The 14,418-nt window shown below is 50.4% G+C and overlaps 6 protein-coding genes across 6 annotated transcripts; 3 read left to right on the forward strand and 3 right to left on the reverse strand.

The window, feature by feature from the left end:
• Positions 1–2,470: 2,470 nt before the first annotated feature.
• On the reverse strand, positions 2,471–4,706 carry AUEXF2481DRAFT_35417 (uncharacterized protein). The gene is made up of 5 exons (XM_013492678.1): positions 4,169–4,706; positions 3,311–4,117; positions 3,123–3,260; positions 3,037–3,072; positions 2,471–2,979 (listed from the first exon to the last, which is right to left on the reverse strand). The coding sequence occupies exons 1-5, from the start codon at positions 4,584–4,586 to the stop codon at positions 2,822–2,824; spliced, it is 1,557 nt and encodes a 518-aa protein (XP_013348132.1). The 5' UTR covers positions 4,587–4,706; the 3' UTR covers positions 2,471–2,821.
• A 156-nt stretch (positions 4,707–4,862) lies between these two features.
• AUEXF2481DRAFT_35419 (glycoside hydrolase family 20 protein) lies at positions 4,863–6,921 on the reverse strand. Its single transcript, XM_013492679.1, has 3 exons — positions 6,581–6,921; positions 5,363–6,517; positions 4,863–5,306 (listed from the first exon to the last, which is right to left on the reverse strand). The coding sequence occupies exons 1-3, from the start codon at positions 6,647–6,649 to the stop codon at positions 4,893–4,895; spliced, it is 1,638 nt and encodes a 545-aa protein (XP_013348133.1). The 5' UTR covers positions 6,650–6,921; the 3' UTR covers positions 4,863–4,892.
• Positions 6,922–7,300: 379 nt separating this feature from the next.
• AUEXF2481DRAFT_35421 (uncharacterized protein) lies at positions 7,301–8,081 on the reverse strand. Its single transcript, XM_013492680.1, has one exon. The coding sequence runs from the start codon at positions 7,673–7,675 to the stop codon at positions 7,418–7,420; it is 258 nt and encodes an 85-aa protein (XP_013348134.1). The 5' UTR covers positions 7,676–8,081; the 3' UTR covers positions 7,301–7,417.
• On the forward strand, positions 7,805–9,462 carry AUEXF2481DRAFT_35422 (uncharacterized protein). The gene is made up of 4 exons (XM_013492681.1): positions 7,805–8,478; positions 8,529–8,626; positions 8,739–8,846; positions 8,899–9,462. The coding sequence occupies exons 1-4, from the start codon at positions 8,082–8,084 to the stop codon at positions 9,367–9,369; spliced, it is 1,074 nt and encodes a 357-aa protein (XP_013348135.1). The 5' UTR covers positions 7,805–8,081; the 3' UTR covers positions 9,370–9,462.
• A 1,382-nt stretch (positions 9,463–10,844) lies between these two features.
• Positions 10,845–12,702, forward strand: AUEXF2481DRAFT_45704 (uncharacterized protein; the record flags this gene model as incomplete). The annotated part of the gene is made up of 3 exons (XM_013492774.1): positions 10,845–11,164; positions 11,224–12,333; positions 12,390–12,702. 3 exons carry the CDS (start codon positions 10,845–10,847, stop codon positions 12,700–12,702), a joined length of 1,743 nt encoding a protein of 580 aa, XP_013348228.1.
• Positions 12,703–13,116: 414 nt separating this feature from the next.
• Positions 13,117–14,134, forward strand: AUEXF2481DRAFT_1010 (uncharacterized protein; the record flags this gene model as incomplete). The annotated part of the gene is made up of 3 exons (XM_013492397.1): positions 13,117–13,284; positions 13,363–13,530; positions 13,586–14,134. 3 exons carry the CDS (start codon positions 13,117–13,119, stop codon positions 14,132–14,134), a joined length of 885 nt encoding a protein of 294 aa, XP_013347851.1.
• Positions 14,135–14,418: the final 284 nt, after the last annotated feature.

Raw genomic sequence — 14,418 nt, forward strand, 5'->3', positions numbered from 1 at the left:
AGCGATTCGGATCTTCAGGTCCTTTGTGCGAGGCTGGGAAGCTGAAGCTGCAAAGGCGGCGCTGAGGTCTTCGTGCGTGAATGAGTCGGAGCGTAAGATCAAGCGCGGGCGGCCAGCAGGTTGAGGATGTGCGGGTGTCATCTTGACGAAGATGTGTGATGATTGTCGATGGTCGAAGTTGAGAGCTCGTAAGCTGTACGTCGCCTTCGAAGACGGGCTGCGACTTGACTTGTTGAAGACTTGATCGTTGATGAGGACTAAAAGTCTTGTAGGCCTCGGAGGATACTCTCTGATGTTGATGGATATTGGACAGTGTCTGGATATTTTGGGGCGAAAAAGGCAACCAAGATGAAAAGAGCATATAAATCACAAGGACGACAAGAGCGAAGAGGGAGCTCTGAATAAATATTCAGAGCATATCACCGCCCATCGCCTCCTTCGTCACATCACACACAATTCAAGGATAAATTTCCCACACACCGCAGCTTTTTCTCTTCCGATCACCAATCCTTGCAACACACACACACAACTGGCTGACAGCCGTTTTCCAATTCACACCACCCATCTTCGTCTGAAGGCGCCTTCTCACCCCTTTGCCCTGATGCATTGCAGCAAGAAAGGTATTGCATTAGTATCAAACGAGCCGTGCATCCCGCGCCCCGCGCCGTCCCTTGAACCAGAGTGTCGGGTCTTGCAGGATTGCAGCTTTTTCTCCTGCCAAACGTGGGTGCATCGATACGAAAAGAGGTGTGCGATTGACACGTACCCCGGATAGTCTCCATCTGCTTATTGTCATCGGTGCGAGATTGAGGGTAGAACCAGGTGTGGGGGAAAGGGGGGAAATCATGCGGTGCCAGATACAGTGGTTGGGGAGAAGCGTGTCAGGTGTCACCACACTTGCTCTGCTCTTCTCATCTACGAACTCTCCTGATGGTGGATAGTAAGGTGTTTCCTTTGTTCTGCTATTCTTCCGGTGTAGAGCAATGGAGAGGTGAATGATAGGGCTGATTAGAACAAATCACTGTGATAGGTGTATTCTATCCAACGAATGGAAACCGATGGTGGAATCTCCTTGACCGCAAGTTCGGCTTGTTTGGATATTGATGGCTTGCGATTCGCGGCTTCTTCTTTTTGACAAGGGGGCTTACTGTCGTGTCGATCTTCCGATGTCCAGAACTGACAATCTCCTTTTCGCTGCAATGATCTTCCGAAGGACGATATTTTTCGCTTCCAGATCGTTTCGTCTATTTTTCTTGTCTCTGTTGGTTTCGCTTGCCAACACATCATCAGATTTCCAAGGCCAGAGGACCTTTCTAGGCTTCGAGGCCTCCTGCGACAAGCCTTTGACATGCCATATTTTCTGTTTCTAGATTCTTTGGGCTGGCTGCCGGTGGGATGGCACATATTTTCCCACGGATAACACATGAAGCGGCAAGACGCCCGCATCGAACACCACAAAGATTCCGGCATACCATATGCAGGATACCGAGATGGCGTTCCCTTCTTGTAACAACCAGGATTTTGGGTAATCCATTCATCTCCTCCATCACTTTCCCCGTCTTCCAGATTCTTGTTCTGTGTATCAATCTACGGTCAATTATCCACCGGATAAACTAGAGCAGATGAGAGCAACTTGATAGAAGCAATATTGTCCAATAACACTTATCCGGATAGCAACTGCACGGAGTGGCCGATATCTGTGTCCTGCCTTCTCGCTTTGTACGAGACAGAGTCGAGAGGTGTGATCGCTCACACCGGCTACAAGCAGAAAGCGGAATCATACAGACCTCCACGACTCTTCATCCTTACTTGTTTAACCTTACACATCAACTTCTAGAATCCTTCGTTCACGAAAGTACAAAGAGATGAAGATGTATCGGTGTAGCGGACCGAGTTTCCATACGACGTACCATACCTTTCGTCCTGAATCTCTTGTATGCCAACTTTTTGCTTCTATCCTTGTGACCTGTTTTTCCCTCCACCCGTTTAGCCGCGAATCATGGCCTTTTCATCATCGATGCTCTTTGTTGTCGTCAGTGCAAACTGCAAACACGTTTCAAACTGCCAGCACGTTTCAAACTGCCACACACTGCTGCATCCCACGCAACAATGTCAAAGCTGACGACCTGGAGAAAAGCAAAAGACGGAGAAATCTGGTCACTGTATGCGGGGGATCGTTTTCTGCAGGGTTCCGTTTTTCGTGCAACGTGCCCCCCGTGGAAGAAAAGCAAGGTGCATTTGCATTTCTTTACGAGACCAGATTTGGAAATCGTGGGTCAGTGTGACCCGGGGAACGGGTCCGGGGTACTGGTATTTCTCTGGAAGCAAGGGATTGATGATCGGTCCGTGAAGAAGATCTGATCAGTCTGATCAGGAGAGGAGAATTGGCTGTGTTCAGCTGGGGAAGTGGCATGCCGGGTCAAAAGGCGCCAAGCACCTTGACCTTGAATATCGGACATTGGAAGCTGGGAAGCTGGTAACCTGAGACGAAACGATAGTGGATGCGCATGATCATGGAGAAACAGAATTCATTATAGGTCGTCAAGATACAAACTTAGAGAAACAGATCACAGTGAGTGTCATCCCAAGCATCAAGCGTCCTTCCGGACCTCCAATCGGTACCAAAGAGCCACATATCTGGAGTGATCAGAGCGTCTGTGGGGCTGGTCCACCTTTCAGCCTTTGCGGTGTGGGAATTGCTTCGAGCCTCAGATCCTTCCTCGAGAGGAGTGTTTGTGCACTTAGCATCCTCTTTGGCGTCCAGTAGCCATTTTCTAGCACAGTTTGAGAGATACTGAAGAGTGACCACAGAAGGAGGCTTCTAGTCTCGGTGGAAGATCAGGTTGACTGGGTCGGAAGGCTGAACGACAATGTCCGTCTTCAGCTTAGGACGCTCGGCCATCTTGCACTCGATGCGCGAATATGTTTGTAGAATTCGAACAACAGTGTAAGCAACTTCGGTTAAAGCGAATTGTTGACCTAGTGCGTCAAGTCAGCTTGTGTCTTCCCAGAACACGCTTGTGTATGGATACTTACCAATACAGATACGAGGTCCACCATTGAAGGGAATGTCTGCAGTCAACGTTAGCAACGTCTTGGTAGACTGAGGCCTGAATACTCACAAGTCCACATCTTGGGATTCCATCCATCCCATCGATCAGGCTCAAAGCTGAGATGATGAGCGAACTTCTCGGAGGCCTTTGGATAGATGTCTTCACGACGCTGCAGGAACAGAGTCGAGTATGCAATGGGTGTGTTTGCTACATTTGTGTCAATAAAGCGATGTCAAATTTACCCTCGTTTGACTTACCAGGAACACCAATAGGCTGGGTACCATCTGGACCACCACCACGCGGCAGAGTTGTGTCCTTCAAGGCCACTCTAACGTTGAAAGGTACAATAGGGTAGAGTCTGAGGGTCTCGTTGATTGTGTGCGTGAGGTAGCGCATGTTCTTCAGATGGGTGTAAGTTGGCTTGTTGTCCAGACCGACATTTTCCTCGATTTCCCGTCTCAACTTGGCAACAATGTCCGGCCTGCGAGAAATCTCATTGAACAACCAAGAGAGTGTGCATGCTGTTGTATCACGTCCAGCAAGTAGTACCGCCGCCAACTGGTCTCTCAGGACTGTACGATCGCGCGTGAAGCTGGCAAGCGCATACAAAAAGTTATAGCCCTCGTCTGACTTGGACTTCTTCTCGAGCTCCTCGGGGGTCAACTGCAACGTCTCTTCAATGAATGGCTGCATAAACTCTTCCATGATCTTAAGAGAAGCGTAGAACGCCTTACGTGGTACGAATCGGTTGAGGGGTCCAACTCTGGCAATGGTGGATTGAACGCTCTGGACTGTTGCAAAGGCATCTGAGAAGCGATCTTGAGGATTGACGAGACTGTTCACACTGTGGCCGAGTAAGAACGCGGTACTGGCATCCAAGGTGAACTTGAAGAACAGATCCATAGCGTCAACAGGTTTACCATCTCCAGAGCCTCCGAGCATAGGGAGAAGGACTTCCAAATGCTTCTCGAAGACCTCCAGATCAGAAACGCGATCCTTGATGAACTGAGGGCGGATCAGTTGACGAGATGCATGCCACTTCTCTCCATCGGTGGTGAATATGCCTGCATGGAGTCAGAACCGAAAGCTCCTTCTGAAAAGTCAATACGTCTTACTGTCTCCCAGGAAGTCGTGCCATTCGGAATTGAATTGTGCACCCTTGCCGTAGTCATTGAATTGAGTCGCAAGGATAGCCTTGATATTCTCCTCATCGGCCGTCAAGATAAGTCTCATTCCTATGGTCCTTGTCTCACGGGTGTATGGGTGAACAGCAGAGCGGTCGGCAAATGTGCTCTGCCATCCTCCAAGTAAATCATGTTTGCGTACATCGAGCAGAGTGCGTCCAATGAAGCCCAGGCCAAAAGGCACCCATGATTTGACAAAATTCGCATGAGCTCCAAGTGATCTGATCTTGCGTTCTTCTTGGATTCTTGCTAACAAATGACGTGCGAGTAGTAGGAGTAATATGCCTCCCAGGCCAACAAAGATTGAGCTGTGGTCAGAGTTCGACGCGTCGGACCGAGTTACGGCCATGGTTGCCACGAGTTGTCCCACACAATTGGACTCTGCCTTATCGGTATAGTATAACGCGGGGTATCGCGAAGGTCTTTAGGGAACGAATATACGATGAAAGAGAGATATTTAGTATTTGAGCAAGGTGGTAATGAGATCTTCTGGGTCCTCGGACATCGAAGTTCCCGAGCGGCCTAAGTCGCAAGCACTACCGCTTTGAGCCTAGCAGCCAGTCTTTCGCTCTTGCTTTGCGTCACACACTCTAATATCATTATTCTACCCCTCACCTCCACACCCTGCCATCTACACAATATCCGAACAAACAAATCACAGAGCGCATTGAGTGCCGTTTTGCGTACAGAATGGCATCTGAATGGGCTCGGCGCCGATTCCCTTTGCGACCAGACGCTCCCGCATCTCGCTCAATCTTGGACTTGCCGTGATTTGACTACGATTTTGACCTTGATCATCTTTGGCGCCACTCCAGAGAACCTCGGCCGCTGCGCAAGCGCGTGGCCATACCTGCCTGTCGACGTTCACGGGATCTGTCTGCTCGCTCCAGATGTGGACTTCTCCGCCCAGCACAAGGTGTGTAAGATTCGCAGGCACTCCCTCTAGCGGGTTGTATGCATACATCATCCTCCAGTTATGCAAAGGCGCACAGTAGTCGTAGTAAGGATAGAAGCTCTGGGAAACGTCAGGGTAGAAGTCAAGCCATTGGCCGTGACCACAGTCAAGGTACTAATAGTCATGTGTCAGTCCGACGAATTAGTGTTAGCTGAGTTGAACAAGCTTACCCAATAGTTGTAGTTTCCGACGAGCGCCTTATGGCCTTTACCAACGGTTTGCGCAACTGCTTCATCGCTCTGCCAAGTTTGGATGACAACATCGGATCCAAGGGTCAGGTTCCAGGTCAAGAGCATCTCTTCCCACGCAATAGGAGTTAGGCCAGCAGCTCGCACTTTTGCGTGAGCCCTATCGACAAAGGCCTGCATCAATGGCTGAAGGATTGCAGTGTCGTTCGATCTGACAGTTTCGTCCAAGTTGTAGGCGTTCAGATTGACCTCGTCACCGCCGGTATGGAAGTACGACGAGTACGGCAAGACTCGTGGCAGCAAGTCATCGAAAAGTGTATCAAGGAACTCCGTCACAGCTGACGAGTTCAGCTTCAGTGTACCAGACGGCGGTTCCGCAGCATAAGTCGACCAATCCTTCTCATTAAACGCAGCTATCAGCTCGGGATATGAGTAGGCGATAGATGAGGTATGGCCTGGCATATCGATTTCGAGAATCACTTCAACACCCCGAGAGGCACCGTAATCTTGAATATACGCCATGGCTGGAGGACTGTAAGTCAGGCCCTCTCTGTACGAGCCTTTCTCAGCCAGCATGGGTAACGCTGGAATCTCAAGTGGCCAGGATTGGGCGTCCGTGATATGCAGATGCAGACGGTTGAACTTGTTGTACGCCAGAGCATCGATCATGCGAGTGATGTCAGCAGGCGCATACCAGACGCGCGAGACATCCATGTTCAGGCCTCTGTGCTGAAACTTCGGGGCATCTGTAATGCTGACTGGGGCGTATGGTGTATACGCGGACCCACTCGAATGCTTGTAAAACAGCTGGGTGAAGGTAGTTAGGCCATGAGCGATACCGACAGATGAGGCCGCGGTGATGGTAACCTGACCATTAGTCTTCATAGATAATGAGTACGACTCGTCGACTTCACCGGCTAGGGGCTTTGCGACGTTTGCCGAATCGATGCCACTTTGCTCAAGGCGGACGGATTTGATGTATGTGCAAGAGGCATTGATCGCAGGCTCAAAGTCGGAGTGACGAGGATGGAACTTCCAAGGGATGAAGTTTTGTTCGAACAGAGTCTGAGTAGTTGTTTTGATGGCTGTAGAGATGATATTTTGAGACGATGCATTCTGATGATCGTATGACCCATACTGTGACACAAAGTGGTTAAGATCGTGTTCGAATGGTACCTGTTGTGAATGGGGTGTTGCTACCTGTGCGGCACCGTTGTAGATGAATCGAACTTTGGGATCAAGAAACAGCGCTCTCTCTCCTAACGACATGTTGGACGGGATGGGCCATATCGCATGAATTTGAACGACAAAAAGAGTCAGAAAGAGATAAGACCACATAGTGAGCGTGAAAGAGATAACGACGCGCAGCAAACGTAGTCTTGAAGTCGTAGCAGAGTTATATAAAGCAGGATGTATCAAGACAGGGAGTAGGAAAAGAGAGACATCGAGTGTCCCTTGCCAAACCTTGGGATTTATGTCTTATTGTGCGTACGACGAGAGTTCGTTTGAGATAGGCACGCCGCAGGCCGGGGGCAGGCGGGGTTGGAGATGGCGCTGCACATCAGAAATTGACTTTCGGCGAAACGCATTTGCGGTTTTGAATCGACAAGGATGTAAACCTGACGTTGTAACATGATGTAGAGAGGAACCGGGTCAAGAAGAAGGACACGATGGATGCCAATATTGTGTAGAGTAGTCATTGATGTGCTGTCCTTGCATTGTCCAACACAGCCATTGGCCATATGCGGTCACCAGTGCTGCTGGATTTGCGACATTCATACCTTATAGCAAGCAAGCAATCACAACCTGCGAGGTTTGATACCCTGTGATCGCACATGGTTTGGAACACAGACAGCGGAAAGTCAAAATCGTGCCTTCCTCTTAGGCAGAAGACAGGGGGCTAGGCCAACTATGGCATGATCTTGGCTAAGTTGTGTATCTCGTATCGTCGTGTGATAAGTACCTACGGAACTGCTATCAATCTCTACAAAATCAACTTCGCTGTATTTCCCAAGCGGCACTAACTGGATGGACTCTCTAAGGCCAAGGCCCAGATACTATCTCTTTTGATTCAAACTGTATGGTAGCCAGGGTCGCACCACCAGAAACGCACATTGCAGTCCTTGAGTATTCGCATCCGATATCTGTTTCATGATGGCTGGTAAATGTAGAAGAGAGACTGCAAAGCTTCAAAGCAAGTATTTCAGTCGTAAAGATACTTGCTGATTCCTCTTTCGGTCTAGTATGGTCTGCCATCGCAATACCGTTACATAGGCAGGAGAATGCCGAAGCCATACCAGCTCTTAGACAACTTCGGATACGCCCCCATGAATATCACATGCATCTTCCGATAGATACGGTCGTTCCAGGAGGAAAACCTTCCGTGTAGGACCTCGGATGAGGGATCTACCAAGTCGTGACACGCCAAGGAGGCGAGAGTTCGCGAGAGTCCCGCAAGCCCGACTGACCCCGCGATATTCTTAGTCCCTACACTGGTCCGCTTAGCACTCGTGACCCTCATGGCACTACAAGTTGACTCCCGATAATGGGAGTCCCGACTACCGTTCTTGTAGGACCAGTAACGTCTATTCCTGGAAGGGGTGCGGGGAGCTAGTGCGGGGTATTGTTGGTGATGTGTATATAAGAGCTGGCATCACAGGACTCATGTACGAGTTCCACTAAGCATTGCACTACCGAAACAATGGGTCTTCCTACCAGTCAAAAAGCCGCCGTGAAGCAGGGAGAGGGCAAATCGTCCACAGCACCAGTCAAAGATGTCCCAGTCAAGGAGCCAGCTCCTGGTCAGATTCTCGTGAAAATTAATTGGACTGGCCTTTGTGGAAGTGATAAGTCGCTTATCTACGACGAATGGGCTACGCAGGGACTCCGTATGACGCCTGACACATGCGGTATTGCTGGCCACGAAGGAGCGGGAGAAGTTGTTGCTGTTCACGACGACGTCAAGGACCTCTGGAGCATTGGAGATCGCGCAGGTGTCAAATGGGTCGCTAGTGTGTGCAGAAAGTGTGAGTTCTGCACAAATGGCACAGATGAGTTACAATGCCCTAAACAACTCAACTCTGGATTCTCGATCCAAGGTAAGTAACGTTATTAAGCCGCTCGAGGACAGCATTGATGTAGTGATCAGGTACCTTTGCGGAGTACTGTTTGACAGATGCCCGTTACGCTACCAGGCTGCCGGAGGGGGTATCAGACGAAGAGGCAGGCCCCATTCTGTGTGGTGGAGTGTAAGTCATCCCGCTCGCAAGCTAGATCAGTAACGTATGCTGACTTGATGCAGAACGGTTTGTCGTGTCGGCCTTATCCTCTCGGAGATGTGCTTACTGTTTTTTTTTAGGCATATACAGCTTGTAAGCGGAGTGCTGTCCGTCCAGGCCAGTGGATCGTTCTCCCGGGCGCTGGTGGTGGTTTAGGCCATCTTGCCGTGCAGTACGCCAAGGCAATGGTAAGACTCGCCATCGTGTGATACTTGGGCCGGCATACTGAAAAACGTGCAGGGAATGAGGATCATTGCTGTTGATGGCGGCGATGATAAGGGCAAGCTTTGCAAGCAACTTGGTGCAGAGCACTATATTGACTTCCTTACCTGCAAGGACGTCGCAGCTGAGGTGATGAAACTTACAACCTTTGGAGCTCATGGTGTCATCGTCTTTGCCGCGACGAAGGAGGCCTATGGATCAGCTCCGAATTTCCTTCGCCCAGGTGGTACGGTTGTTGCGGTTGGTTTGCCCAAGGATGAGACCATTATTGCCGGAGCATCACCTTTGACGCTAGTTCTTAAGAGACTGAACATCGTCGGTAGTGTCACAGGCACCTTGAAGGAGGTCGAAGAGGCGCTTGACTTCACGGCCCGTGGCCTGGTCCGACCCATACTCACGAAGGGCACTTTGGAGGATGTGGATCGCTTCCTGCAGCTATTGGATCAAGGCAAGCTCCCTGGTAGAGCAGTGCTCAAGATTTCCGCTTGATTGGATGCGAAAATAAGTCTGCATGTTAGAGTACCTGCTTTGGAGGGCAGCTAGTTGTTGGAACTCAATTAAGATCTCCTTGGTGTTCTCCTTGTCTGACATGTGTTTTTGCCTTCCCACAGGTGAATGTCTCCCTCATTGCCTCACTGGAGATAAGGGGCCGGCGTGGTGCTAGAGCTCAGGCGCCTGTATGTCGTGTTGCCATGTGCCCGCCTTTAGCAGGGCCCGTGAGTATCTCGGTGATCACTACTACGAGTTCAATTAGTTCTTGAACCTTGACAGGTTCATCTCGCAGTCGTCTAGCACGATGAGATGTCACTACGTTTTCTGACGACGTGGTCACCATGATCGGGCTCCCGAAAATTTCCTGTAGCATTGCGTTCTCCCATCCGCGGCCTCTTCTCGCCTCAAATGAGGTGCGTTGCTCTTAACAGTGCATTTCTCTCCTGTAAATGGCCGCCTTGGCAATATACAAAAGAGGCTTGGCTCAAATCTTGGCACACAACACGACATTTCGACGACTTGCTTCGCTGTCAACGTCAAATGATGATGATGATGATATAATGACCTCAAAGGTTGCACTTCATCGTCGACACCTTGCTGGTGATGACAGCCGAACAGCCTGAACGGAAGATTGAAGAAGCAAGAAATTCAGCGACAAATCTAGCGAGCAAAGTCGATCATAAATGGACCTCACGAACGTCTCGCCAGGTCTCGCGTGTCGAAACGTTGTCGGCCTCTACCGATGTCTACAGAAATGTCTTCGGTTACACCACGGGACTCGGCAGCGATCGTGACTGTGAACCAATTTTACTTTCCAGAACGTAGCTCGTTCGTGTTTGGAGGGAAACTTTTACGTCGTCGAAATTCGACCCTCGCACCGCTAACCGCGACTTCCGCCTCTCCATTGGCTCTGTTCCTCTGTCTACCCCAGTGCGACCGAGTACAGACTGCAGAATGGCTCCGTTCAACACATGGGTCATTCTTTCCCTCGTCCGGCCCGGTCAGGGAGGCAGAGTGGACCGCGTTAACGGGCATTGATGGGCAAAAGACAGCCGTCATCAGAGGGTTACTCACTGGGGTGCAATTTTTGTCCTAGCGCTGCTGAGTAGGTACTCATTAAAAGAAATGTGAGCCCCCGTCGCGCCTCATACCTCTTTATCGTTCCTTAGCCCCACGCCTCTTTGCTTGTATTTGCTTGACATTCTAACGTCCGACCATGGATCACGAATCATCTGCAGCTGAGTATGTCTTTTCGTTCTATCAATCAACCAGACAAGAAGCAGGACCTGAAATAACCTGAGTAAAATGCGGCTGTATGAGGATGACGCCTTCTTGAGTTTCGACCTTGAGAGACATATGTTCATCTGTCGCGTGGCACTGATGGCAGTCGCAATATCGGAAACAATTGCTGATGCTTCATGTAAAGGCTGCATGCGACCGCTGTCGAGCCCCGCCTGAAGGAACACAAGGACATGGCTGGCGGTATGGAACTATCGAAGCCCGAATACCCCAACGAGGAACATGGAGAAGTTGCGAGTCTCAGCAACGATGGAGAAGAGCCAACCGAGGAAGAAAGACGCACATTACGAAAGGTTTCCGACAAGCTTCCCTGGGCCGCATTCATCATCTGCGTCATCGAGCTTTGCGAGAGATTCACCTACTACGGTCTATCTGGTCCCTTCCAGAACTACATTGAGAACAGTTATGGCGGCAGAGTACCCGGAGCCATTGGTCTTGGACAAACCGGAGCTACTGGCTTAACCGACTTCTTCCAATTCTGGTGCTATGTATGGTAAGCCTTATCGTAACTCACACCATGACTTTGAGCATGACTGACATATTTACTCGAAGCCCTGTCTTTGGTGCTATCGTCAGTGACCAATATCTCGGAAAGTACTGGACTATCTTCTACTCCGCTCTCATCTACATCCTCGGCAACCTTATCTTGTTCTTGACTTCGCTCCCGGTTGCTATCGAAAATGGCGCATCTTTGGGAGGTCTCATCGCCGCTATGATCATCATTGGCATTGGCACAGGCGGCATCAAGTCAAACGTATCGCCTCTGATCGCGGAGCAGTACCAAAACACCAGACAATTTGTCAAGACCCTGAAGAGTGGAGAGCGCGTTGTGGTGGATCCCGGAAAGACCATCCAGAGAATCTACTCGATCTTCTACATGATGATCAACATCGGTTCTCTGTCGTCTATCGCCACTACTGAGCTTGAGGCCAACATCGGTTTCTGGCCTGCTTATTTGCTTCCTTTCCTTATGTTCCTTGTCGGATTTGCCGTTCTGGTTGCTGGAAAGTCCAAGTACAAGGTAAGAGCACCTGCTGGATCTGTCATTCCCAAGGCTTGCAAGGTCATGTGGATTGCCATGATGAACAAGGGCAACTGGAACGCTGCCAAGCCTGAATACCAGGAGGAATTCGCCGGAAGCAAGAAGTACAATCTGAAGTGGGACGGCATCTTCGTCGAGGAGGTCAAGCGTGCCCTCGTTGCCTGCAAGGTCTTCTGTTTCTTCCCCATCTATTGGGTCGTCTACTCTCAGATGCTGAACAACTTCATCTCCCAGGCTGGCCAGATGCAGCTCCACGGTATCCCAAATGACTTGATGCAGAACTGGGACCCTATCACCATCATCATCTTCATTCCTATCATGGACTATTTCTTCTACCCTGCACTCGGCAAGCTCGGCTTCCAGATGAAGCCTATCACTCGCATCACTCTTGGCTTCATGTTCGGTGCAGCTGCCATGGCCTACGCTGCAGGTGTTCAGAAGCTCATCTACAAGACTGGACCTTGCTACGACGCTCCTGGTGCTTGCGAGGCCGGTCTGCTGCCCGATGGAACATACGCACCCAACAACGTCCACGTCGCCATCCAGGCCCCTGCTTACCTTTTGATTGGTCTCTCTGAGATCTTCGCCTCTATCACTGGTCTAGAGTACGCCTTCACCAAGTGCGTAGCCTCCTTCCAACATTGTGAAGCTTGAAACAATGCTGACTATTATCTAGGGCACCCGCAAGCATGAAATCTTTCATCATGTCGCTTTTCCTCCTGACCAGTGCTTTCGGCTCGGCTCTCGGCATCGCACTCTCGCCCACAGCAGTTGATCCCAAGCTCCTCTGGATGTACGTTGGCCTCTGCATTGCCTGCTTCATTGCCGGTGTCATCTTCTGGGTCATCTACAGCAAGTACAACGATACCGAAGAAGAGATGAACGAGCTTGAGAAATTTACTGCACCAGCTAAGCCAGTCGAACAAGCCGACGAGGAGAAGGCTATTGCTGCTGAGGCTCCTGCTCGCGAAAGAGTCGTCTCTGAATAGAGAGGTCTCGAATGGTTTGTATGATTAGCAGATTTGTAACGTCGTATGGGGAAAGGATTATGTATATATAGCCACATGAACGAAGAAATCCATCTTACCCTAAACACATCTCCAATGGCTGGCAAGAGGGACAATGGGTTGTAGATGATCGCTGTGGTTAAATATAATCTCAAGGTGGAAGGAGCGAAGGAGTATGGCACGTGAGACATGCAGGCAGCCGATGACGCGCATTGTTTGCTCGTGTCGCCGTGGCTGCGCGAGACAAGCGGCGGCGCCAGAAGTTAAACATGACCCACCTCCAGCAAACATAGCTATCTGCTTGTTTATACAGCATCAACTACTACATGCCGGCGCAGACAGTTGGACATCTTGACGCCATGGTCTGAGAGCGAGTTCGACAGGGCAGTTGCAAGCATGATAGACGCCTCGACTCGACTTCGCAGGGCGATACTCTTATCCGATGCTTTGCTGGTCAAACGCATCATTCGCTCCAACCCTGCCTTGATACAAAACCCAGACTTCCAGGACAAGAGCAACACGAGTCTGCACCTTGCGGCGCAGGCTGGCTTCGGAGAGATAGTGGTGAGCATCTCTACCCGGCGCATCTAACGGCGCTTCAACTGTCATAGCGAGCACAATGGCCAATACTCTATGTTGTAGGAACTCCTCGTCGATGCTGGACATGAAGACGCCGAAACATCGCGCAATGCCGACTGGGATACACCATTGATGCTAGCTGCGCGGCACGGCAATGTCGAGGTCGGCTTCCTCCTCGCCAGCCGCTTCCCACGCTCCATCCCAATCACAAACAAGGCTGGTCTTGATGCCGTATGGACCATCCGCTCGCCTTCTCCATACCACACGCTGACAATACGCTCCACAGCTCGCGCTAGCATGCCTAAACCCTGCGTCCACCCCTTTAGTATCATTGCTATTGTCCCACCCCGAGTACCCCGCCCCGGCCGATGGCCGTGACAACCACGGCGACACCCCCCTACATCACGCTTCAGCTTCAGGCTCCCTGAAAGCCCTCCGTATCCTCCTTTCTGCAGGCGCCGATCCAACTGCGAAGAATGCCTACGATTGGACTCCACTCGCATACAGTCAAACAGTAGCCGCCGAAGTCTACTTCAAGAACCTAGTGTCCGACCTCGAACGTAGGAAAGTCGAGGGCATACGCGGTGAGAAGGAGAGAAGAGAAGAAGCTATGAAGCGCAAATACGCTGGCGTACGCCTTGTCACCGATGAGAACGAGACTGCTTCACGGCCGAGCGACGACATGTCGAGATCTGAGAGTAGTAACTCCATTTCTAGCCCTGTTGATCAGAGAGGCGGCTTCACACCTACTTCTATTACGCCAACTGTCGCGAAGAACAATCCTTGGGTCAATGGCGGCTTCGAAACACGAGCACGAGCGTGGAGTGGAGATTAGGAAGGTCAATCTAACAGTGTTTGGCCTTTCAACTATCACGATGAAGTTACGAGATCTTATCAATACCACAGCTCAGTTATCATAGTCCTAAGCAGAGGCGAGTCTTGTTCACATATGCGAGTTCATGCACCATGCTTCATGATGAGGACCAACCAGACAAGAATACAGAATCAATCGTGTATATCTCGTCAAAGTTCATCATCGAGCGAGCCAGCGAAGTGTACCTTTCTTGTATATGTATGTTGTTTTCAGTTCCCTTGAGAATCGAGCGAGTCTCATATCAT

This window comes from Aureobasidium subglaciale (assembly GCF_000721755.1).
Source record: "Aureobasidium subglaciale EXF-2481 unplaced genomic scaffold scaffold_1, whole genome shotgun sequence".
NCBI lineage: Eukaryota > Fungi > Ascomycota > Dothideomycetes > Dothideales > Saccotheciaceae > Aureobasidium > Aureobasidium subglaciale.

Excerpts from the sequence above, each read along its gene's own strand:
- AUEXF2481DRAFT_35419 (XM_013492679.1), bottom strand. The coding sequence starts at position 6,649 with ATGTCGTTAGGAGAGAGAGCGCTGTTTCTTGATCCCAAAGTTCGATTC. Across the intron at positions 6,518-6,580 it reads TCTACAACGGTGCCGCACAG|TATGGGTCATACGATCATCA; the intron begins GTAGCAACACCC and ends TTTGTGTCACAG. Across the intron at positions 5,307-5,362 it reads TCGGAAACTACAACTATTGG|TACCTTGACTGTGGTCACGG; the intron begins GTAAGCTTGTTC and ends CATGACTATTAG.
- AUEXF2481DRAFT_35422 (XM_013492681.1), top strand. The coding sequence starts at position 8,082 with ATGGGTCTTCCTACCAGTCAAAAAGCCGCCGTGAAGCAGGGAGAGGGC. Across the intron at positions 8,479-8,528 it reads CTCTGGATTCTCGATCCAAG|GTACCTTTGCGGAGTACTGT; the intron begins GTAAGTAACGTT and ends TGTAGTGATCAG. Across the intron at positions 8,847-8,898 it reads TGCAGTACGCCAAGGCAATG|GGAATGAGGATCATTGCTGT; the intron begins GTAAGACTCGCC and ends AAAAACGTGCAG.
- AUEXF2481DRAFT_35421 (XM_013492680.1), bottom strand. The coding sequence starts at position 7,675 with ATGGCTTCGGCATTCTCCTGCCTATGTAACGGTATTGCGATGGCAGAC.
- AUEXF2481DRAFT_35417 (XM_013492678.1), bottom strand. The coding sequence starts at position 4,586 with ATGGCCGTAACTCGGTCCGACGCGTCGAACTCTGACCACAGCTCAATC. Across the intron at positions 4,118-4,168 it reads GCACGACTTCCTGGGAGACA|GCATATTCACCACCGATGGA; the intron begins GTAAGACGTATT and ends GACTCCATGCAG. Across the intron at positions 3,261-3,310 it reads CCAGCCTATTGGTGTTCCTG|CAAACACACCCATTGCATAC; the intron begins GTAAGTCAAACG and ends ACACAAATGTAG.